At 51.0% G+C, this 25,235-nt stretch overlaps 1 protein-coding gene across 1 annotated transcript in view; it reads right to left on the bottom strand.

Moving 5' to 3' along the window:
• Positions 1–3,507: 3,507 nt before the first annotated feature.
• The window catches only part of LOC116967088 (ras-related protein R-Ras2-like), a 34,835-nt gene continuing 13,107 nt past the window's right edge, over positions 3,508–25,235 (bottom strand). The window contains exons 2-6 of the mRNA XM_033013559.1: positions 13,566–13,653; positions 8,316–8,418; positions 7,234–7,342; positions 5,408–5,526; positions 3,508–4,393 (exon numbers count right to left, since the gene is read on the bottom strand). Coding sequence (XP_032869450.1) covers positions 4,306–4,393; positions 5,408–5,526; positions 7,234–7,342; positions 8,316–8,418; positions 13,566–13,653 — 507 coding nt within the window. The 3' untranslated portion in view covers positions 3,508–4,305. The remainder of the gene's footprint in view (positions 4,394–5,407; positions 5,527–7,233; positions 7,343–8,315; positions 8,419–13,565; positions 13,654–25,235) is intronic.

A 25,235-nucleotide genomic window follows, 5' to 3' on the forward strand; every position in this document is an offset into this window, starting at 1 on the left:
AATTAAAATATATGTATATTTTACACCAAGCCAATTAACCTACAAACCTGCACGTCTTTGGAGTGTGGGAGGAAACCGAAGATCTCGGAGAAAAACCCACGCAGGTCACGGGGAGAACGTACAAACTCCGTACGGACAAGCAGCCGTGGGCAGGATCGAACCCGGGACTCTGGCGCTGCGAGGCAGCAACTCTACCGCTGCGCCACCGTTACGGGGAGACGGCAGGAGAATGGGGTTGAGAGGGAGAGATAGATCAGCCATGATTGAATGGCGGAGGGCAGTTTCAATGGCCCACGCGGTTACGGGGAGAACGTGCAAACTCCGTACAGACAGCACCCACGGTCGGGATCGAACCCGGGTCTCTGGCGCCGTGAGGCAGCATCTCTGCCGCTGCATGTTTCAGGTGGGGGCCTTTCCTCAGTCTCCTCACGTGAAGAAAGGAGAGGAGTGGCTTTGGGAGGTGGCAAACAGACAGATGTAAACGGGAGATGTACGAGGCTGTTGCCAGGACTCAGGGGGGTGAGGGGGTGAAAACATTTTTTCCCTCATCTCAGTCCTAAATGGCCGACCCCTTATTCTTACACCGTGACCCCTGGTTCTGGACTCCCCCAACATCGGGGACATTTTTTTCTGCACCCCTTAAAAATTGTATGTTTCCAGAAGATTCCCTGTTGCCAGGACTCGAGGGTCTGAGCTGCAGGGAGATGTTTGAGCAGGCTGGGACTCTACTCCTTGGAGCGCTGGAGGATGAGGGGGTGATCTTATAGAGGTGTACAAAACCATGAGAGGAATCGATCGGGTAGACTCCTTGGACGTGCAAGTCCCCAGAGTAGGGGAATCGAGGACCAGAGGACACAGGTGGCTGTTTCCGCGCTGTTTCTCTTAAACTAAACTAAGATACTTGGGTAAGATCAATGAGGGATGGGCCGCCTAGATTCTCAACAGGATAGACCGTGTACACAAATGGGCAGGATGGGAGAAAAAAAATTCAGGTGATAGGCCCCTGGAATGGAAGAAATAGTGGAATGTTAAGACCATCATAGTTAGTTTAGTCCCCTTCTTTAGCTCTGCGCCCCTCTCTAAATCCAAGGCCCCCCTCCAGTTTTGGAGGCTCTGCCAGCGATGATCATGCATTCAACCAATTCATTGTCTGTTCCAACGTTCTGCAGTGCGACGCCATTCCAGCGAGCACTCCAAATCGGGCCTACATGGTTCGGCAGGCCTCATCCAACCAGGGAACAATCTCTTCCTTCGACAAGGTCTGCACCCGTAGTCATTCCTTCCTCTCGGTGAAAGAGATGCTGCCCGTCCCGCTGAGTTACTCCGACATCTCGTGCCCATCTTTGGTTCAAGCCAGCATCTGCAGTTCCTTCCCGACGCCAACAATCTCAACAGCGGGTGGCAGGCAGGGAAAGCCGGAGCAACGCAGCGGGTCGGGCGGAGAACCGACCTCTGGAGAGAGGGAATGGGCGCCGTTTCGGGCAAGAGACCTTCCTTCGGATGGAGAGCCGGGGGAGGGGAGGAAGACCAGAGGCGCGCAAAGGGGCAGAAAACAAAAGAAACAAAAGGCCCGAGGGGAACAAATTTGGGCCAGCTCCGACGAAATGTGGAAATGTGGAGCCCACAATGCTCCATTGTTGGCTGTGGGTGAGGCGATGACGAGAGGACACAAACAGTGAAACTAGGCAGGACAACGGCAAAACTAATGGGAGAGATAATGAGAGAGTCTGTGGGGACGTTGGGTGACAAAGGCGAGTGGGGTGGGGGTGGGGACGATGTTGGCCTTTGATGGGGTGAGGGTGGTGAATCTATGGAACTCATTGCCACAGGTGGCTGTGGAGGCCAAGTCAGTGGATAATTTTAAGGCGGAGATTGACAGATTCTTGATCAGTACGGGTGTCAGGGGTCACGGGGAGAAGGCAGGAGAATGGGGTTGAGAGGGAAAGATAGATCAGCCATGATTGAATGGCGGAGTAAACTCGCTGGGCCGAATGGCCTAATTCTGCTCCTATCACTTATGACTAGGGTGGGGGAGGGATGGAGAGAGGGGAAATGCAGGGAGTAGTTAAAATGAGGGAAAATCAATATTCATTTCGCTGGGTTGCAACTTACAATAATTAGAATTCAAATTCAATCAGATATTATCTCTCAAGTCACAAGGTGGAATGATAAAACTCTCTAAAAAGGTAGACACAAAGTGCTGGAGTGACTCAGCGGGTCAGGCAGCATCTCTGGAGAAAAAGGATCAGCGACGATTTAGAGTTCAGAAACTTGGACAGCCTGAAGAAGGGTCACACAACCCATGGAACTAGCTGCCGGAGGAGGTAGTTGAGGCAGGGACTGTCGCAATGTTCAGGAAACATTTAAACCCTGATGTGGATCAGACAGGTTTAGAGGGATAGGTGGGCCAAAGGCAGGCAGGTGGGACTAGTGCAGATGGGGCATGTTGGTCGGTGTGGGCAAGTTGGGCCGAAGGGCCCGCTTCCACGCTGTGCGACTCTGTGAGATGCGGTCTGACCCGCCGAGTTACTCCAGCACTTTGTGCCTATCTTTGGTGTAAACTAGCATCTGCAGTTCCCTTGTGTCCACTAATGAAACTCTCTCTGCATAGCCTTAAGGGGTTGTCCCACTGTAAGAGCTAATTCAAGAGCTCTCCCAAGTTAAAAAAATAAATCGAACTCGTGGTAAGCACATAGAATGTACGTAGCGGGTACGTCGGAGCTCGAGGACGTCTCTTAGCGGCTCGTGACGCTAACGGCAGGTACTCGGGGAAACGCGGTAAGCTCGTGAAGATTTTTCAACATGTTGAATAATGTCCACGAGAGCCCCGAGTACCGACGAGCGGCCTTTACCGTAAATCTCCGAGTTCGAATCAGGGGAAACTCGGGAGAACTCTCGAATTAGCTCGTACAGTGGGACAGCCCCTTTATACACCAACCCATCCCAGTATCTGTCACCTTCCTAATGTAATCTCCCGTTCTGTATAAGATCGTAAGGCCAAGTGCCGACATGGAATGGGTTTGACTAGCCATGTCCTCAGTGCTAGTGCGTAGGAAGGAACTGCAGATGCTGGTTTACACCGGAGACAGGCACAAAACGCTGGAGTAACCCAGCGGGACAGACGGCATCTCTGGAGAGAAGGAATGGGTGACGTATCGGGTCGAGACATTTCTTCAGACTGAGAGTTGATGTGGGGGGGTGGGAAGCTAGAGGCAAGAAAAAGTCCAGAACAAATCAGAGCCGGCAACGATGACCAAGGAACGGTGGAGCCCACAATGGTCCATTGTTGGCTGTGGAAGAGGAGATAACGATATCTGGATTGATGGATGTGAACAGTGGAACGGGCAGTACGACTAGGATGGGGCCGGGACAGAGAGAGGGAACGCAAAGGTTACTTGAAGTTGGAGAAGTCAATGTTCATACCGCTGGGGTGTGAGCTGCCCGAGCGAAATATGAGGTGCTGTTCCTCCAATTTGCGCTGGGCCTCACTCTGACAGTGGAGGAGGCCCAGGACAGAAAGGTCAGTGTGGGAATGGGAAGGGGGAGTTGAAGTGTTTGGCAACCAGGAGATGGTGGAGTTAGCGTGCGGGGGGCTTTTACTTTGCTTTGGCCTATGTTTGCAACGAGAGTGAAGACAACAGACTCCCAAACCAACAAGTGGCCTTCCTGGAATTCCCGTTTTCCCGCAGAAGTGGATGGTCCCAACTGCTCCCCGCTCCAAAGGGCAGTGGAAAAAATTGCGTTCAGTGATCTAGTGACCCGTAGTGTTAAGTTGAGTGGGACCAAGGCTGGTCTCAAAACATCCCCTCCTCCAAACTCAACGCCTCCTCAGTCCAACATTCCCCACCCTCTCTCCGGCATTCCCTCCCGCTCTCGCTTTTCCCGGAAGGGTTTCCCTGTCGTCCGATCCTCTCCGGGTAAAAAATATAGAATCAGCGCCCGAGACGTTTTCTTTCTCGAAGGGAGATGGGCTGTGGAAGAGGTTCATCCAGTCAACAAAGGCCGTGGTCTCCATAGTTGTGGGCTAGTACCGCTGGGCCGAATGGCGTGTGTTGTTCCTGAGCGGGGGCGAGAGGGTGGGTGGTGATGGGGGTGGAGCCAGGGCGTGGGGGGGTAGGGGGGAGTGGATATGGGGGGGAAGGGAGGGATGGAGGGAAGGAGGGGTGAGGGAGCAGTCTTCATCCAAGCCAGTGTGTTTGCTGGGTGTGGAGGTGTCGTCAGTAGGTTGTTGTGGAGGAAGTCGAGAGCAGCAGGTGCCGGGCCCAGGCTGGAGGTGAGGCCCAGTGTGGGGGCTGGGCGAGGGTCTCACAGGAGGAGGCACGGACAGCCGCTGGACTCCCGCTTGGTGGGCTTGGGCTGGGGGCTCGGCGGGCTCTCCAGCTCCTGGAACTTCCTGCGGCAGGAAATACAACGTCAGTGAAACCCGGTATTAGAGTAGAGTCATTGGCACCAAAACAAGGCCCATGGTCCACCTCTCCCATGGAGGTGTGTGCGTGTGTGTATGTACTCGTGTGTGTGTACGTGTGTGTATGTGTGTGTGTACGTGTGTGTATGTGTGTGTGTGTGTGTGCGTGTGTGTGTGTGTGTGTGTGTATGGGTCAGTGCGTGTGTGTACGTGTGTGTGTGTTAAATGTGTGTGTTGGTCAGTGTGTGTACGTGTGTGTGTGTGTGTGTGTGTACGTGTGTGTGTGTGTGTACGTGTGTGCGTTTGTGTACGTGTGTGTGTGTGTGTGTATGTGTGTGCGTGCGTGTGTGTGTGCGTATGTGTGTTTGTGTACGTGTGTGTGTGTGTGTCGTGTGTGTGTGTGTGTGTGCGTACGTGTGTGTGCGTGCGTGTGTGCGTGTGTGTGTGTATGCGTGGTGTACGTTGTGTGCGTGTGTACGTGTGTTTGTGTACGTGTGTGTATACGTGTGTGTGTGTGTACGTGTGTGTATGTGTACGTGTGTGTGTGTAAGTACGTGTGTGTGTACGTGTACGTGTGCGTGTACGTGTGTATACATTTGCGTGTACACAGATGTATGTGCGCGTGTGCGTGCGTGTTTTTTCTCCGGGAGCTCCAATTTCCTCCCACATTCCAAAGACGTGAAGGCTTGTTATGATTATAAACTGTCCCTAGTGTGTGTCGGATTGTGTCGGTGTGCGGGGATCACTAGTCGGTGCGGACTCGGTGGGCCGAAGGGCCTGTTTCCATGCCGTCTCTCTAAACTAAACTAAAATTGGCGTACTGACTGACTGAAGGAAGGCTGGCTAAAGAACTCACTGTATCATCAATAAGGATTGTATTATAGTAATTTGGTGATTTGGTATTATGGCGGAACACATGCTGCCACGGTTTGGGGTTTTTAAATATTATTTGGTATCGTAACTGAATAAATTATTTTTGATTTTTTTTTTCAAATAACTCACCGTATGGCCCGCACCAGATTGTGAAACGCATTGTCTACATTCAACCGGATTTTTGCCGATGCTTCCAGGTAGGTGACTCTGAGCTGCCCGGCAAGATTGTCAGATTCCTCTTTCGTCACCTGCAAAACAAAACCGTTACTTAATCAGAAATGAGGTGCAGGAGTAGGCCATTCGGCCCTTAGAGCCAGCACCGCCATTCAATATGATCATGGCTGATCATCCAAAACCAGTACCCCGTTCCTGCTTTCTCCCCAATAGCCCTTGATTCCGTTATCCCGAAGATCTAAATCTAACTCTCTCTTGAAAACATCCAGTGAATCAGCCTCCACTGCCTTCTGTGGCAGAGAATTCCACAGATTCACAACTCTCTGGCTGAAAAAGTACTAAATGGCCTACCCCTTATACTTAAACTGTGACCCCTGGACTCCCCCAACATCCGGAACATGTTTCCTGCCTCTAGTGTGTCCAAACCCTTAACAATCTTACATGTTTCAATAAGATCCCCTCCCATCCTTCTAAACTCCAGAGTGTACAAGCCCAGTTGCTCCATTCTCTCAGCATATTACAGTCCCGCCATCCCGGGAATTAACCTTGTAAACCTACGCTGCACTCCCTCAATAGCAAGAATGTCCTTCCTCAAATGAGGAGAGAAAAACTGCACACAATACTCCAGGTGTGGTCTCCTCAGGTACAACTGCATTAGGACCTCCTTGCGCCTAAACTCAAATCCTCTTGCTATGAAGGCCAACATGCCATTAGCTTTCTTCACTGCCTGCTGTACCTGCATGCTTACTTTCAGTGACTGATGTACAAGCGCACCCAGGTCTCGTTGCACCTCCCCTTCTCCTATTCTGACACCATTCAGTCACCAGTCCGCCTTCTTGTTCTTGCCACCAAAGAGCGGGCAATTCCGCTGGATCACCCCTTTCCATGACGTGAATTGGATACGAGGCGATTGATGAATTAGGGGAACACTATATGCCTTGTGCGGGCTGAAATCGTTTGATTGGGAACTAGAACACCATTTAAAAGTCATAGATGCGCCCCGACTTACGTCAGGGTTACCTCCCGCGGAGCCTAGCGTGCGTTGGAAACGGAAGTGCTGCTGTGCACGCGAACACCGAGTGGGAGCTCCGACGTGGAGACCACGAGTGTAGCTCCATCGTGGGACCATGGAGGATATTTTAGGCAGACTATGGAGGGGGAGCTCTGAAGTGGAGACCACGACTGTAGCTCCATGGTGGGACCATGGAGGGTATTCGAGGCAGAGACTATGGAGGGGGGGGGGGGGGAGCTCCGATGCGGAGACCACGACTGCAGCTCCATGGTGGGACCATGCAGGATATTTGAGGCAGAGACTATGGAGGGGGAGCTCCGACGTGGAGCCCACGGGTGTAGCTCCATGGTGGGACCATTGACGATCTTCAAGGCAGACTATGGAGGGGGAGCTCCGACGTGGAGACCACGGGTGTAGCTCCATCGTGGGACCATGGAGGATATCCGAGGCAGAGACTATGGAGGGGGAGCTCCGACGTAGAGACCACAGGTTGTAGCTCCATGGTGGGACCATGGAGGATATTCGAGGCAGAGACTATGGTGTGTGGGGGGGGGGGGGGGGGGGGGAGCTCCAACGTGGAGACCACTACAGCATCAGTGGTCTGAGAGAACTGCTTACATAAGTCACCTATTACGTAAGTCGGGGAGGCCCCTGTACTTTCAGAGACTGACAAGCGGTAAAAAAAAAGCCATCTTGGAGAAAAAATACATGGGAAAAAAAACAAATGTTGAACCGCCCGCCCCCCCCTCTCACCCCAGACGACACTGACCTGTCTCTGGTGCTCGAGATCCGCCTTGTTCCCAATGAGGATCATCGGAAACTCGTCCCTGTCCTTCACGCGCAAAATCTGCCGGTGAAACTTGCTGATCTCGTCAAAGCTGCAACGCCAACGTGAGAGGGGGAAAATAAATCAAGAGTTCAAGAGAGTTTATTGTCATGTGTCCCAGATAGAACAATGAAATTCTTGCTTTGCTTCAGCACAACAGAACATAGTAGGCATGAATACAGAACAGATCAGTGTGTCCATATACCATTATATAAATATATACACACATGAATAAATAAACTGATAAAGTGCAAATAAACAGATAATGGGCTATTAATGTTCAGAGTTTTGTCTGAGCCGAGTTTAATAGCCTGGTGGCTGAGAGGAAGTAGCTATTCCTGAACCTGGTCGTTGCAGTCTTCAGGCTCCTGTACCTTCTATCTGAAGGCAGCGGGGAGATGAGTGTGTGGCCAGGATGGTGTGGGTCCTTTGATGATGATGCTGCCGGCCTTTTTGAGGCAGCGACTGCGATAGATCCCCTCGATGGAAGGGAGGTCAGAGCCGATGATGGACTGGGCAGTGTTTACTACTTTTTGGAGTCTTTTCCTCTCCAGGGCGCTCAAGTTGCCGAACCAAGCCACGATGCAACCGGTCAGCATGCTCTCTACTGTGCACCTGTAGAAGTTCGAGAGAGTCCTCCTTGACAAACCGACATTGACATAAATCATTCCTTTATGGGGGTGGCACGGTGGCGCAGCGGTGGAGTTGCTGCCCCACAGCACCAGAGATGCGGGTTCGATCCCGACAACGGGCGCTGTCTTCGCGGAGTTTGCGTGTGTCTTCTCCGAGACCTTCGGCTTCCTCCCACACTCCGTAGACGTGCAGGTTTGTCGGTTAATTGGTTTGGTACAAATGTAAAAATATGTCGCTAGTGTGTGTGTGTTTGTGTGTGTTTGTGTAGGATAGTGTCAGTGTGCGGGGATCGTTGGCCGGCACGGACCCAGTGGGCCGAAGGGCCTGTGTCTGCGCTGTGTCTCTAAACTAAGGTCACCCTTGGAACAGGGATTGCCAGGAGGTCACCTTACCTTCCCCGATCGTTGATGGCAAAGACCAGGAGGAACCCTTCCCCCGACCGCATGTACTGTTCCCTCATGGCCCCAAACTCCTCTTGGCCAGCCGTGTCCAAAACTGAAAGAGAATAGATGGAGAGATATCGGTGAGAATACGGATCAACAGCGGTGCGTACATGCGGGGAGGGTGGATGGTATATGGATCGAGGGTATATGGGGTAAGTGTGGTACATGGATTGAGTTTGGTATGTTTTCTGGTTCGAGGGTGGTGGGTATATCAGTTCAGTTCAGTTCAGAGGGAGTGCAGCGTGGGTTTACAAGCTTAATTCCCGGGATGGCGGGACTGTCATATGCTGAGAGAATGGACCGGCTGGGCTTGTACACTCTGGAGTTTAGAAGGATGAGAGGGTATCTTATTGAAACATATAAGATTGTTCAGGGTTTGGACACGCTAGAGGCAGGAAACATGTTCCCGATGTTGGGGGAGTCCAGAACCAGGGGCCACAGTTTAAGAATATTGGGTAAGCCATTTAGAACGGAGAAGAGGAAACACTTTTTCACACAGAGAGCTGTGAGTCTGTGGAATTCTTTGCCTCAGAGGGCGGTGGAGGCCAGTTCTCTGGATACCTTCAAGAGAGAGCTCGATAGGGCTCTTAAAGTTAGCGGAGTCAGGGGATATGGGGAGAAGGCAGGAACGGGATACTGATTGGGGATGATCAGCCATGATCACATTGAATGGCGGTGCTGGCTCGAAGGGCCGAATGGCCTACTCCTGCACCTATTGTCTATTTATTGTCACATGTACAGAGGTACAGTGAAAAGCTTTTGTTGCGTGCTAACCAGTCAGCAGAAAGACAATACATGATTACTATCCACAAGGTACAGATACATGATAAGGGAATAACGTTTAGTGCAAGGTAAAGCCAGCAAAGTCCGATCAAGCATAGCCCGAGGGTCGCCAATGAGGAAGATAGTAGTTCAACACTGCTCTCTGGTTGCGATAGGATGGTTCAGTTGCCTGATAACAGCCGGGATGAAACTGCCCCTGAATCTGGAGGTGTGCGTTTTCACACTTCTGTACCTCTTGCCCGATGGGAGAGGGGAGAAGAGGGAGTGACCGGGGGTGAGACTGGTCCTTGATTATGCTGCTGACCTTGCAGAGGCAGCGTGAGGTGTAGATGGAGTCAGTGGATGGGTGGTTGGTTTGAGTGATGGTCTGGGCTGCGTCCACAATTTGCTGCAATTTCTTATGGTCCTGGATGGAGCTGTTCCCAAACCAAGTTATATGGGGCAAGGAGTGTGTATATGGGGCAGGGGGGTGTATATGGGGCAAGGAGTGTGTATATGGGGCAGGGGGGGGTGTATATGGGGCAGGGGGGTGTATATGGGGCAAGGGGGGGTGTGTATGGGGCAAGGGGGGTGTGTATATGGGGCAAGGGGGTGTATATGGGGCAAGGAGTGTGTATATGGGGCAAGAGAGTGTGTATATGGGGCAAGGGGGTGTGTGTATATGGGGCAAGGGGGTGTATATGGGGCAAGGAGTGTGTATATGGGGCAAGGGGGTCTATATGGGGCAGGGGGGTGTATATGGGGCAGGGGGTGTGTATATGGGGCAGGGGGGGTGTATATGGGGCAAGGGGGTGTATATGAGGCATGGGGGGGGGTGTATATGGGGCAGGGGGGTGTGTATATGGGGCAGGGGGTGTGTATATGGGGCAAGGAGTGTGTATATGGGGCAAGGAGTGTGTATATGGGGCAGGGGGGTGTGTATATGGGGTAGGGGGGTGTGTATATGGGGCAGGGGGTGTGTATATGGGGCAGGGGGTGTGTGTATATGGGGCAGGGGGTGTGTGTATATGGGGCAGAGGGTGTGTGTATATGGGGCAGGGGGTGTGTATATGGGGCAAGGAGTGTGTATATGGGGCAAGGAGTGTGTATATGGGGCAGGGGGGTGTGTATATGGGGTAGGGGGTGTGTGTATATGGGGCAGGGGGTGTGTGTATATGGGGCAGGGGGTGTGTGTATATGGGGCAGGGGGTGTGTATATGGGGCAAGGAGTGTGTATATGGGGCATGGGGGGGTGTGTATATGGTACAAGGGGTGTGTGTATATGGGGCAAGGGGGGGTGTGTATATGGGACAAGGGGGGTGTATATGGGACAGGGGGGGGGTGTATATGGGGCAAGGGGGAGGGTGTATATGGGACAAGGGGGGGTGTATATGGGGCAAGGGGGAGGGTGTATATGGGACAAGGGGGGGGGTGTATATAGGGCAAGAGGGTGTGTATATGGGGCAAGAGGGTGTGTATATGGGGCAAGAGGGTGTGTATATGGGGCAAGGGGGAGGGTGTATATGGGACAAGGGGGGGGTGTGTATATGGGGCAAGAGGGTGTGTATATGGGGCAAGAGGGTGTGTATATGGGGCAAGGGGGAGGGTGTATATGGGACAAGGGGGGGGTTGTGTATATGGGGCAAGAGGGTGTGTATATGGGGCAAGAGGGTGTGTATATGGGGCAAGCAGCCAGAGAACAGACTGAGGACTGTGGACGGCTCTCTTGCAATCACGTATCGTCTTTCCGCAGACTGGATAGCACGCTACAAAAAAGATTTTCACTGTACCTCGGTCCACGTGACAATAAACTAAATGATGACATGGTCGATCTGAGAGTACTCAGACTCTCGTCCTCATAACATGAACACGTGGAAATTATATAAATATTCACAACTCACAAAATTCTACATTCATCTGGATTTTACATTCTGGCATAATTTAAGATGGAAATTGGCTCCACAGCGGAAATAGTGGATCTTTACATTCTCTGCCACAGAAGGTAGTTGAGGCCAGTTCATTGGCTATATTTAAGAGGGAGTTAGATGTGGCCCTTGTGGCTAAAGGGATCAGGAGGTATGGAGAGAAGGCAGGTACAGGATACTGAGTTGGATGATCAGCCATGATCATATTGAATTGCGGTGCAGGCTCGAAGGGCCGAATGGCCTACTCCTGCACCTATTTTCTATGTTTCTATGTTTCTAACCTCTGGAGAAAAGGGAATAGGTGAGGTTTCGGTTCGAGACCCTTCCTGTTTCCACGCTGGGTAGCTATGGTTTTCAGGCACCGATCTGGTCAAGAGGGCCTCGCACACAACGAACTGCGACCTCACCGGCGGCAAAGTGTGGAGGGACACGGAGGGGGAGGTGTCAGGTGCCAGGGAAATGCAACCAGTTTCACCCAAGGGTAAATCATTCACTGCATTTCTCATCTGAAGACAGTGTGCAGGGAATTGTAGAAGCATTTACCAGCACAGACAAGTTGCAGGCACGGTCTCCATGGTTACAGCCAAGGAAGTTACCCCACACTGACAGAATTAAAATTCCTTCATGGTAAGATATGCACCGTGGCAGGAGCGAGCAGGAAAAACAGAATCTTTCCTGATGAGTAACAGACTGCTGCTCAAACAGGCCTGGAGCTCAGAGCAAGCAAGCACACTGCCTGACTCACTCACACTCACTCTATCACAGACACCACACACGCGCGCGCGCGAGCACACCACACTACACACAGACGCACCACACACCAACGAGCGCACACCACACCCACACGACCGCATCACACACGCACACACACACACAACCATCGAGCGCACACACACACACACAGCACACGGAGCACACACACACACACGAACACACACCAGCACACACAGAGCAGACACCACACATCTCCCGCGCACACTATCGCGCACACACACACACACACACACTATCACACACACACACACACACACACTATCTCACACACACACTACCTCACACACACTCACACACACTATCATACACACACACTCACTCTCACACACTATCACACACACACACACACACACACACACACACACACACACACACACACACACACACACACTATCACACACACACACTATCATACACACACTCACTCTCACACACACACACACACACACACACACACATACACACACACTCACTCTCACACACACACTATTGTCCAGAGTCACCAGGAGATGAGAGCCAGCCCACTGCCAGACACACACACATACACGCGCTCACACATAGACAGAGTGGCACGGCACGATGGCACAGCAGTAGAGTTGCCGCCTCACAGCGCCAGAGACCCAAGTTCGATCCCGACTACGGGTGCTGTCTGTATGGAGTTTGCACGATCTCCCCGTGACCTGCGTGGGTTTTCTCCGAGATCTACATTTTCCTCCCATGCTCCAAAGACGTACAGATTTGTAAATTAATTAATTGGCTTGGAATAAGTGAAAATGGTCCCTAGAGTGTGTAGGGTAGTGTTAGTGTGCGGGGATCGCTGGTCGGTGTGGACTCGGTGGGCCGAAGGGCTTGTTTCCACGCTGTATCTCTAAACTAGGCTGAACTAAACTAAACTGCCAAACACAATGTGCAGAGGTCGGTAACACTGACTGAATGTTTGGTCTCAGTGGTCTGGAACTCAGGAGATTTAACCATGAGGTCATCAGTCGTCAGCTCACCCACACAAGCAATGTGTTCAACATCAAACACAAACCAGGACGTCAGGCCCACTCAAACACTTCAACTCAGCGTTTGACGGCACTGGGCCTGTACTCACTGCAGTTGAAACTTACAGAATAGTGAAAGACCTGGAAAGACAATAGACAATAGGTGCAGGAGTCGGCCATTCGGCCCTTCGAGCCAGCACCGTCATTCAATGTGATCATGACTGATCATCTCCGTTCCTGCCATCTCCCCTGACTCTGCCATTTTTAAGAGCCCTATCTAGCTCTCTCTTGAAAGCCTCCACCGCCCTCCGAGGCAGAGAATTCCACAGACTCACAACTCTCTGTGAGAAAAAGTGTTTCCTTGTCTCCGTTCTAAATGGCTTACCCCTTATTCTTAAACTGTGGCCCCTGGTTCTGGACTCCCCCAACATCGGGAACATGTTTCCTGCCTCTAGTGTGTCCAAACCCTTAACAATCTTATATGTTTCAATGAGAAACCCTCTCATCCTTCTAAACTCCAGAGTGTACAAGCCCAGCCGCTCCATTCTCTCAGCATACGACAGTCCCGCCATCCCAGGAATTAACCTTGTAAACCTACGCTGCACTCCCTCAATAGCAAGAATGTCCTTCCTCAAATTAGGGGACCAAAACTGTACACAATACTCCAGGTGTGGTCTCACTAGGGCTCTGTACAACTGCAGAAGGACCTCTTTGTTCCTATATTCGATTCCTCTTGTTATAAAGTTACTTACTGTCTAACCGCGCGGCCCGGTCATCTATGACGCACTGCTTGGTGTAGGAGTCCTCGATCGTTGGGTCATAGTCCGAGACGAAGTACGACTGCAATCAGGAACAAACAGGTCCATGGTTAAACGGTGAACATCTCAAACAAAACAATTCATCCTTCCAGCAACTGACCTCCCATCTACCTCATTCCACAGATTCACCACCATCTGGCTGAAGAAATTTCTCCTAATCTCCTTTCTAAAGGAAAGTCCTTTAATTCTGAGGCCATGACCTCTACTCCTACCACCCTTAGCCAGATTTTGTCTTTTGTTTTAGTTTAGAGATACAGCGCAGAAACAGGCCCTTCGGCCCCACCGAGTCCGTGCCGACCAGCGATCCTCGCACGACTCTACGCAAACACTGTTCCCGATGTTGGGGGAGTCCAGAACCAGGGGCCACAGTTTAAGAATAAGGGGTAAGCCAATTAGAACAGAGACGAGGAAACACTTTTTCTCACAGAGGGTGGTGAGTCTGTGGAATTCTCTGCCTCAGGTGGAGGCCGGTTCTCTGGATGCTTTCAAGAGAGAGCTAGATAGGGCTCTTAAAAATAGCGGAGTCAGGGGATATGGGGAGAAGTTTGCTGTTTAAGTTTAAATTTAAGTTTGCTGATTAAGTTTGCTGATGACACTGTGGTGGTGGGCCTGATCTCAGACAACGACGAGAAGGCCTACCGGGAGGAGGTGGCTGGTCTAGCACTCTGGTGCCAGGATAACAGCCTCCTCTTGAACATCAAAAAAATGAAGGAGCTAATCATGGACTTTAGGAGGGCACATCATCCGAGAACTTACACTCCATTGAGGATAAATGGGGATCCTGTGGATAGGGTCAACTGTTTTAAATATCTGGGAGTCCACATCTCCGAGGATATGACATGGGCATCACACGCCTCGGCACTCGTGAGTAAGGCAAGGCAGCGCCTTTACCACCTCAGGCAATTGAGGAAATTCAGAGTGTCTCCGAGGATCCTCCAGTGCTTCTACGCAGCGGCGGTGGAAAGCATCTTGTCCGGGAACATTACCATCTGGTTTGGGAATTGCTCTGCCAAGGACAAGAAGGCTCTGCAGAGAGTAGTGCGTTCGGCCAAACGCACTATGGGAGCTTCACTTGTCCCCCTGCAGGAACTATACGTCAGGAGGTGCAGCTCCAGAGCCAACAATATCATGAGAGACCCCTTCCACCCCTGCAACGGACTGTTCCAGCTGCTACGGTCAGGCAAACGCCTCCGTTGCCATGCGGTGAGAACGGAGAGGTTGAGAAGGAGTTTCTTCCCAGAGGCCATTCGGACTGTAAACGCCTATCTCACCAGGGACTAACTCTACTGAACGTTTTTCCTTCCATTATTTATTATGTAAAAGAATATGTGTGTTATGATTGTGTTTATAGTTTGTTTGGTTGTTTGGTTGTTTGTCTTTTGCACAAAAGTCCGCGAGCATTGCCACTTTCATTTCACTGCACATCTCGTATGTGTATGTGACAAATAAACTTGACTTGACTTGACTTGAAGGCAGGAACGGGGTACTGATTGTGAATGATCAGCCATGATCACATTGAATGGCGGTGCTGGCTCAATGGACCAAATGGCCTACTCCTGCACCTATTGTCTATTGTCTAACCGTTTTTACATTTTTTACATTTATAACAAGCCTATTAACCTACAAACCTGCACGTTTTTGGAGTGTGTGGGAGGAAACTGAAGATCTCGGAGAAAACCCACGCAGGTCACGGGGAGAACGTACAAACTCCGCTCAGACAGCACCCGTAGTCGGGATCGAACCCGGGGCTCTGGCGCTGTGAGGCAGCAACACTACCGCTGCGCCACCGTGGCGCTTGCACCTGTAGTCTTGCACTAGGCATTATTCCCTTTAGGGGTTCATTAAAACTTGCCGAATAGTGAAAGGCCTGGATAGAGTGGAGGTCTAAACATTTTAACCCCTGAAGATCCAGATTGGTTCCTAGTAGTTCAGGGAACCACTCACAAACGCACTTAAGCCGGAAAGGGTGCTGCAAATATTTACCTTCTCTTCTCGCTAGTAAAGAAAGCAAACGCATTTATTTCAAGAGTATTGTGAGCAATTTTGGGCCCCATATCTGTGGAAGGATGCGCTGGCTCTGGAGAGGGTCCAGAGGACGTCTACAAGAATGATCCCAGGTATGAGTGGGTTAACACATGATGAGCGTTTGTCGGCGCTGGGCCTGTACTCACTGGTGTTTAGAAGGATGAGGGGACACCTCATTGAAAGTTTCCGAATAGTGAAAGGCCTGCATAGAGTGGATGTGGGGAGGATGTTTCCACTAGTGGGAGAGTCTAGGACTAGCGGTCACAGCCTCAGAATTAAGGGACTTTCCTTTAGAAAGGAGATGAGGAGGAGTTTCTTTAGCCAGAGGGCGGTGAATCTGAGGAATTCATTGCCACAGACGGCTGTGGAGGACAAGTCAATAGATATTTTTAAGGCGGAGATAGATAGATTCTTGATTAGTGCGGGTGTCAGGGGTTATGGGGAGAAGGGTGGAGAATGGGGTTGAGAGAGGGAGATAGATCAGCCATGATTGAATGATGGAGTAGACGATGGGCCGAATGGCCTAATTCTGCTCCTATGACTTATGAACCCATCCCTACCAACCACGAGAGCGGTCCTGATCTCCCATCTACCTCATTGGAGACATTCGAACATATCTTTAATTGGGCTTTGCTTGCACTAAACGTTCACAAGAGAATTCCGCAGATTCACAACTCTCTGGGTGAAAATAAATTTCCTCGTCATAGTCCTAAATGGCCAACCCCTTATTCTTATAAATGTGCCCAGAAACTGGGCAAACTGGTCCAATTTAAGACCCTTGGATCAGGAGTTAAGAGGCGGTTGGTTCAACAAGACATCTTGACACCGTGTCGATGTTAAATGATTATTAATAATAACTCATTAACCTAAACACGGCTTCAGATTTTCCAACTAGCCCTGTGGATGACTCACTTCCTGGCTGTGGATGGTTGCCAGGGCAACGGCTTACGTTTGCATCAATTTGCTCATTTCCCCGACCTGCCGCCTGCTATATAACAAGGAGTCAGACTGAAGAAGGGTCTCGACCCGAAACATCGCCCATTCCTTCTCTCCAGAGATGCTGCCTGGCCCGCTGAGGTGTGAGATGCTGCCTCGCCTAGCATTCTGCGTCTGCCTTCGATTTAAACCAGCATCTGCAGTTCTTCCTTACACTGTCAACCCTCTCCCTCCAGGGCTGGGTATTTTCACCTTCTTGTCCTAGCTCCACAGGAAGACTAATACGGGCAAGACCCATACAGGGAACGGTAGGGCTCAGGGTAGCATTGCAGAGCAGAGGTTTCAGTCTGAAGAAGGGTCTCGGCCCGAAACGTCACCCCTTCCTTCTCTCCAGAGATGCTGCCTGTCCCGCTGAGTTACTCCAGCATTTTGTGGATCTAGTTGTGTAGAGCAGAGGGATCTAGGAGTGCAGGTACACAGTGACAACCAAGAATAGTTTGGTGACTACTGGAGAAACTGTTGACGGCACCCGGGACAGGCTGGGTTAGCACCCCAGTCTGTGTCTTTCGTTAGAAAGTCACCCAATAATGCTACGGAAAGGCCTAATGAACCACCTTGGCCTAAAAATCCAGCATGCGAGAATGAAATGCTCGGAGGGGGAGAAAGAGGTGCCTTGAACCTGGTGAGACGCAGGAGGAGCCCGGCCAGGACTCACCCCACAGAGCCCAGTCCCTCCATGCACTAGAGTCTCCCAACCCCTGCAGAGTGGTTACTAAGATGGCTGATCCATGGGCGGTTGCTGCTGGGGCGCAAGTCAGGGCCTGATCAACCCCGGCTGGGTCGCCTGGGCGAGGGTGTCTGATGTTGTGAGACACGATGACCCCAGATCACATCACTGAGGATGCGCCCCAGTGCATCTAGAAGATGTATATATTTTCACAGTTCATTGAAGGTGGCATCACAGGTAGATAGGATGGTCAAAAAGGCTTTTGGCACATTGGCCTACACAGTAGGAGGACTGAGCAACGAGGTTGGGAGGTCATGTTTCAGTTGTAGAAGAGGCCACATCTAGAGTATTGTGTTCAGCTCTGGGCACCAAGCTATGGGATAGATGTTGTCAAGCTGGAAAGGGTTCAGAGAAGATTGAGGAGAATGTTGCCAGGACTCGAGGTCGCCTGGACCTGAGCTACAGGGAGAGGTTGAGCAGGCTGGGACTCTATTCCTTGGGGCGCAGGAGGATGAGGGGCCATCTGATAGGGGTGTACAAAATTAGGACGGAGATGGGGCAGACGCACAGTCTCTTTCCCAGAGTAGGAGAATCGGGAACCAGAGGACATAGGTTTAAGGTGAGGGGAGAGAGATTTAATAGGAGCCTGAGGGGTAACTTTTTCCACACAGGTGGGGGGTGGGTGTATGGAACGAGCTGCCGGAGGAGGTAGTTGAGGCTGGGATTATCGCAACAATTAAGAAGCAGTTAAGCAGGTGCATGGATAGGGTTGGTCTAGAGGGATAGGGGCCAAATGTGGGCAGGTGGGACTGGTGCATGTTGGTCAGGTTGGGCTGAAGGGCCTGTTTCCCTGCTGTATCACTCCATGACCCACGTCTGATTGGGATGGGCCAGCTCCACATAGCCACTCAGCTGAGGGCAAGCAATGGTAGAGTCACCCTCTCAGGAAGGGGACGGCTGGGAGAAGCTAGAGACACAAAGAGCTGGAGTAACTCGGTAACTTTGAGAAGTTTCAATGAGGTCCCCCCCCCCCCCCTCTTCCCTACTAAACTCCAACGAGTGCATGCCCAGAGCCGTCAAACGCCCATCATACGTTAACCCAACCATAGGGCGGCACGGTGGCACATCGGTAGAGTCGCTGCCTCACAGCGCCAGAGACCCGGGTTCGATCCTGACTGAAGGTGCTGTCTGTACGGAGTTTGCACGTTCTCCCTGTGACCTGCGTGCCTTTTCTCCGAGATCTTCGGTTTCCTCCCACACTCCAAAGACGTGTGGGCTTGTAGGTTAATCGGCTTGATATAAGTGTAAATTGTCCATAGTGTGTGTAGGGTAGTGTTAGTGTGCGGGGGGTCGCTGGTCGGCGCGGACTCGGTGGGCCGAAGGGCCTGTTTCCGCGCTGTATCTCGAAACAAATCTAAACTAAACCATTAGTAGATAAAAATGCTGGAGAAACTCAGTGGGTGAGGCATGGAGCGAAGGAATAGGTGACGTTTCTATTGGTCTGTGGAAGTCTCTGCCTCAGAGGGCGATGGAGGCCGGTTCTCTGGAAACTTTCAAGAGAGAGCTAGAGAGGGCTCTTAACAATAGCGGAGTCAGGGGATATGGGGAGAAGGCAGGAACGGGGTACTGATTGGGGATAATCAGCCATGATCACATTGAATGGCGGTGCTGGCTCGAAGGGCCGAATGGCCTACTCCTGCACCTATTGTCTATTGTCAATTGTCTATATCCTTTGCTCCATAGATGCTGCCTCACCCGCTGAGTTTCCCCAGCATTTTTATCTACCTTTGATTTTTCCAGCATCTGCAGTTCCTTCTTAAACTAAACCATTCGTTGCCTAACCATGGACCTACTGCCAAGATCCAGGTCCTTCAAGTGCATCAAGGTTTCCTGCAGCTGTATGGCTAATGGCATTCAATCAGGGAGACGGGTTTTCAAAAGGCAGGTTACAGAGGGAACAGACTGTAGGGAGATATGGAAGGGTAAGTTGTGAAAACAACAGCCCTTTCACACCTCACCCTTCCATATCTCTAGTCTCCCTCTCCCCCGCCTCTCAGTCTGAAGAAAGGTCTCGACCCAAAACGTCACCCATTCCTTCTCTCCAGAGATGCCGCCTGTCCCGCTGAGTTACTCCGGTATTTTGTGTCTATCCTTCGGTGTAAACCAGCGTCTGCAGTTCCTTCCCACACATTTCTCACAAGAGGAGGGCCTTTTCCTGCCAGCCAGCCTGAACAGGTCGGGCCCAGGTGTTAATGTGAACAAGCGCAGCCTACTCCCAGTCTGGGTGTACACAGCTTCTGTCTGAGCTGCAGAGGCAACGGAGAATAGAAACACATTCAACCAACGCAACAGATGTAAGGGACAAAGTAAGCGCAGCACGGTGGCACAGCAGAAGAGCTACTGCCTCACAGCGCCAGAGACCCAGGTTCAATCCCGACTACGGGTGCCTGTCTGTACAGTGTTTGTACCTTCTCCCCATGACCTGCGTGCGTTTTCTCCGAGATCTTCTCGTTTCCTCCCACGTGCAGGTTTGTAGGTTAATTGGCTTGTTGTAAATGTAAATTGTCCCTAGTGTGTGTAGGATAGTGTTAGTGTGCGGGGATCGCTGGTGGGTGCGGACTCGGTGGGCAGAAGGGCCTGTTTCCGCGCTGTATCTGTAAACTCCGAGGCCCACAAAACCACCAACACACTCAGAGACCTACAGCAAGAGAAATGGCCCTTCAGCCCATCTAGTCTACACTGACCATCAATTACCTTTTTCGATATACGTGAGGTTTACGAGAATGATCCCAGGAATGATTGGGTTAACACACGAGTGTTTGACAGCACTGGGCCTGTACTCGCTGGAGTTTAGAAAGATGAAGGGGGTCCTCATCAAAGGATGTGGGGAGAAAGCAGAAAAGGGTACTGATTTTGGATGATCATTTTGAATGGCGGTGCTGGCACGAAGGGCCGAATGGCCTACTCCTGCAACTACTTTCTATGTTTCTATGATACTTACCGAATAATGAAAGGGCTGGATAGAGTGGATTGTGGAGTCTAGGACCAGGGGGTAGGAGATTCTTTGATTAAAGAGGGCGGTGAATCTGTGGAATTAATTGCCACAGACAGCTGTGGAGGCCAAGTCAATGGATATGTTCAAGACGGATTCTTGATTAAGATGTCAGGGGTTTCAAGGTGTCAGGGGTTATGGGGAGAAGGCAGGAGAATGGGGTTGAGAGGAAAAGATCGATCAGCCATGATTGAATGGCGGAGTAGACTAGATGGGCCGAATGGCCTAATGCTGCTGCTAATGAACTTAGGTACAGGTTTGTAGGTTAATTGGCGCTGGTAAAAATCAGATATTGTAGATACTGTAAACTTCCTGCAACGTGCGCGGGTGAGTTTAGTTTTAGTTTAGAGATTCAGCGTGGAAACGGGCTCTTCGGCCCACCGAGTCCGCACCGACCAGCGATCCCCGCACACTGACGCTATCCTACACACACACACACGAGGGACAAAAAAAAAAAAAATGTATACCAAGCCAATTAACCTACAAACCTGCACGTCTTTGGAGTGTGGATGGAAACCGAAGATCTCGGTGAAAACCCACACAGGTCATGGGGAGAACGTGCAAACTCCGTACAGACAGCACCCGTGGTCAGGATCGAACCCGGGTCTCTGGCGCTGCACGCGCTGTAAGGCAGCGACTCTACCGCTGCGCCACCGTATCGCCCCCTCCACTATTTTCCTCAGGGTTAAGGTCTTTATCAGCACCATCAAATCCCTAGAATTTACGAAGGGGAAAGGCCCAACCATGTACAAAGGCAGTTAGAACACAGTAAACAAATTGTAGATCAGGCAGATTAAACTTTGAAGCTTCCTGGCCTTAATAGCCCAAAACCACATCAAACAGTACTGAAACCTTCAGTAAGCCACACTGTCCTCAGCAAGTGTACACAGAGTTTTATCATTCAGTCTGAAGAGCTTGTTTTTTGCAACTTATGTCTGATTTTTTAACGTGTGTTTGAAAACCACCAGGGTTGACTGGGCCTACCTGATCTCCCGGTTGCCAAACACTTTAATTCCCACTTCATTTCACTGCACTTCATTGTGTATTGTGACCAATAAATCTGATTATTGACTATTAAAATGCTGGAGTAACTCAGCGGGACAGGCAGCATCTCTGGAGAGACCTGCAAGGGTCTCGACCCGAAACATCACCCATTCATTCCTTCTCTCCAGAGATGCTGCCTGTCCCACTGAGTTACTCCACCATTTTGTGTCTATCCTCGGTTTAAACCAGCTCCTTCCTACTCACTTTAACTTCCCTTCCCATACTGACCTATCTGTCAGAGTGAGGCCCAGCGTAAAATGGAGGAACAGCACCTCATATTTCGCTTGGGCAGCTTACACCCCAGCGGTATGAACATTGACTTCTCTAACTTCAAGTAACCCTTGCTTTCCCCCTCTCTCCATCCCTCCCCCACCCGTCGTCCCAGCTTCAAAGTCATCTTGTTGAGTTTGTAACTCGTTTTCACCTGGCCCACAGCCAACAATGGCCTGTTTCCCTTATCATCGTTACTTTTTTGCAGATCTTTCATTCATTGTTCTTTATCTCTCTACATCACCATCTATATCTCTCGTTTCCCTTTCCCCTGACTCTCAGGCTGAAGAGGGTTCCGACCCCGAACATGATCTGTTCCTTTTCTCCAGAGATGCTGTCTGTCCCGCTGAGTTACTCCAGATTTTTGACTCTATCTTCGATTTAAACCAGCATCTGCAGTTCCTTCCTACACAAGGTTGCTAAACTTCCAGGTAGAACTAACACGAAGCCATGTTGTTGGATCAATCAAATTGTATGATTGGATTAGAGACACAAAAAGCTGGAGTAAAGGGGCTGTCCCACTGCGGCCACCTAATCCGTGAGTTAAGAAGAGTGTCGTCGACCTTCAACTCGAGGGCACTCGCCTGGAAAACCTCGAGCTGGATCGACCGCACGCGCGCACGGGCATGCACTCGCACGCGCGCACACACCCCCCACAAAGGCAGGGGTCAGGGAAAGCGGGGGAGCGCTGTCTGAAATTCACACCCACGATGAAGAGGAGGGTAAAAGACGGCTGCACAGTGTACGGTAAGTCCTTTAGAGAGTGCGGATGGGGGGGGGGGGGGGGGGGGAGAGAAGTGGAGAGAAGGGGGGAGAGAAGGGGAGAAGGAGTGGAGACACTTTTAAGAAGTTTAATAAAGTTTAGCGGGCATTTAACCTACCGTTCAGTTTTCGTTGGTCCTGAAAACTCCAATGAGCCAATTAAAATGCCTAGTCAGCGAAGGAGATTGCCTACGGCTGCCCTCGACTGCCTGTAACTAAATAGCGACCCCACTCCACTGCACTACGAGTTAAAAAGAACCGTGCCGACCAAATTTTCCTCGTGGAAAAATTTTCAACATGCTGAAACATTTTCCGCGACCTAGCTGAGGCCGCGAGTATTCGGGAACTTCCCTCGAGCATGAAGGAGAGTTCCAGTGACCTCTTAGGACCTCCTCGGACCACGTGTCGACCATGCTGCGAGTTTGAGCCGAGGGCAAACTCGTCTAAACTCGCAGATTAGGTCGCCGCAGTGGGACAGCCCCTTAACTCAAGAGTCAATGGTGTTTTATTGTCATATATCCCAGACAGAACAATGAAATTCATAAGGGCCTGTCCCACTTGGTGGATTTTTTTTCGGCGTCTGCCGGCATCATTGACTGACGTATCAGGTCACCGAAAAATACGTGGCGTGATGACGTATCGACGCGCGGTGTTTTTTCAAGTGTCGCAACATTTTTTTTGTCGCTGCAGGATTTTGAAATGCTCAAAATCTTTTGGCGACACTGAATCGGCAAGTAGGACAGGCCCTTTCCTTGCTGCAGCACAGCAGAATATGTAACTCAACTCAGCGGGTCAGGCAGCATCTCTGGAGAAAAGGAATATGTGACGTTTCGGGTCAAGAACCTTCTTCAGACAGACAGGATTGTAGAATCAAATGTTTGAGTTTAGTTTATTGTCATGTGTACCGAGGTACAGTGAAAAGCTTTTGTTGCGTGCTATCCAGTCAATGGAAAGACAATACATGATTACAACAGAGCCATCCACAGTGTACAGATACAGGATAGAGGGAATTATGTGAATAACGTTTCGTGCAAGGTGTAGCCAGATCAAAGATGGTCCCGGGGTCTCCACTGAGGTAGATAGTAGCTCAGGACCGCTCTCTGGTTGTAGTAGGATGGTTCAGTTGCCTGATTACAGATGGGAAGAAACTGTCCCTGAATCTGGAATGAAATAGACCGCTTGCTTCTGTTCCTTATGATCTCTTAGCCTGTTCCACAAGTCATGGTTGGGCAGCGGTAGAGTTGCTGCCTTACAGCGCCAGGGACCCGGGTTCGATCCTGACTACGGGTGCTGCCTGTATGGAGTTTGCACATTCTCCCCGTGACCAGCGTGGATTTCCTCCGGGTGCTCCGGTTTCCTCCCACACTCCAAAGACGTGCAGGTTTGTAGGTTAACTGTCTGCGGTAAAATTGTCCCTAGTGCGTGTAGGATAGTGTCAGTCCACAGGGCGATCGCTGGTCTGTGGGGCAGAAGGGCCTGTTCCCGCTCTGCATCTCCAAAGCCATTACCCTGTCTGATCCTTCAGTCCCCAGTGATCTAAAAACCCACGTGGGCAGTGAAATGTTGGAAGAACACAGCTCAGTGGAGTAGAGTATTCCTAATACGGGAATGTGGGGGGGGTGGGTTGGGGATTGTGCCAAAACAAATCCTTGAGGGCCGGTCGGTGAGCAGACTGGCGACGGGAGGCAGTGCAGGGCCTGAACGGGGGAGTGGGCCCTGCGGCTGCTCCAAGAGGCCGAGCACGTGGACCGGACGTGGCCTACAGCGGTGGAGCAGCGGCGGAGGGCCCCTCGACCACGCTTGGCCAGGCCGACCCTGCAACGTCGCCATGGCAACGGGCCTACATGGTCAGGTCAGGAACCCTGCACTTACAACAACTGGGACTTGAAAATGGAGCCAAATCTGTACACTGCCTCAATGTAGTACTACTATATACTTGTACTGTATCTGAGATGCTTATCTAAGATGCATCTACGTGCTTGTGTATCGTGATACTTGAACTGAACTGTACACAACAATGAATTGGGGTGGGAGATTGAAACCTTCGCGTGGTCCACCCTGTTTCGACAAATGCAATCAACCTGGCGTGCACAAACAGAAGATCAAACAGGACAAGACGTCTTAAGGGCCTGTCCCATTTGGGTGTCATTTGCGCGCTAATTTATGCGACGACATTTACGGGTCACAACACACGCATGGTGCACGATGACATAGGGAGTGACGCTCAGCCACACAATGCGTCGCAAGATTTTGTGATGTACTAATGACGGCCAAGTGGGACAGGCCCTTTACAACTTTAGGCTGTGCACGCCATACGCAAGAAGAAGAACAACAATGAATTTGACTGTGACAAAGTTCCATACCATTCTAAAGAGCAGGCTTGCAGTAAAGTAAAATCTGGATTCAAAACTTCTCTTTCAATCCCTCACCATTCGATTCCCCACAATTAAGCTCGTCAGAAACTAATTCCAGACTTTGCCCGCGGGCTAAAATTCTTCTGCCCTGCCCAACGTCTGCATAAATCTCCAAATGCCCCTGCGGTGGTGTTTGCTGCACCACCTCTTTTATAGAGTCTGAAGAAGGGTCTCGACCCGAACCGTCAGCACCGCCATGCAATATGATCGTGGCTGATCATCCAACGGCAGTACCCCGTTCCTGCTTTCTCCCCACCTCCCTTGATTCCGTTAGCCCCATGAGCTAAATCTAACGGGTCCGTGGACACTTGCGTGAGTTGGATGTTTAGAGATACAGTGCAGAAAAACAGGCCCCACGGCCCACCGAGTCCACG

Source organism: Amblyraja radiata, chromosome 38 (genome assembly GCF_010909765.2).
Source record: "Amblyraja radiata isolate CabotCenter1 chromosome 38, sAmbRad1.1.pri, whole genome shotgun sequence".
Taxonomy (NCBI): Eukaryota; Metazoa; Chordata; class Chondrichthyes; order Rajiformes; family Rajidae; genus Amblyraja; species Amblyraja radiata.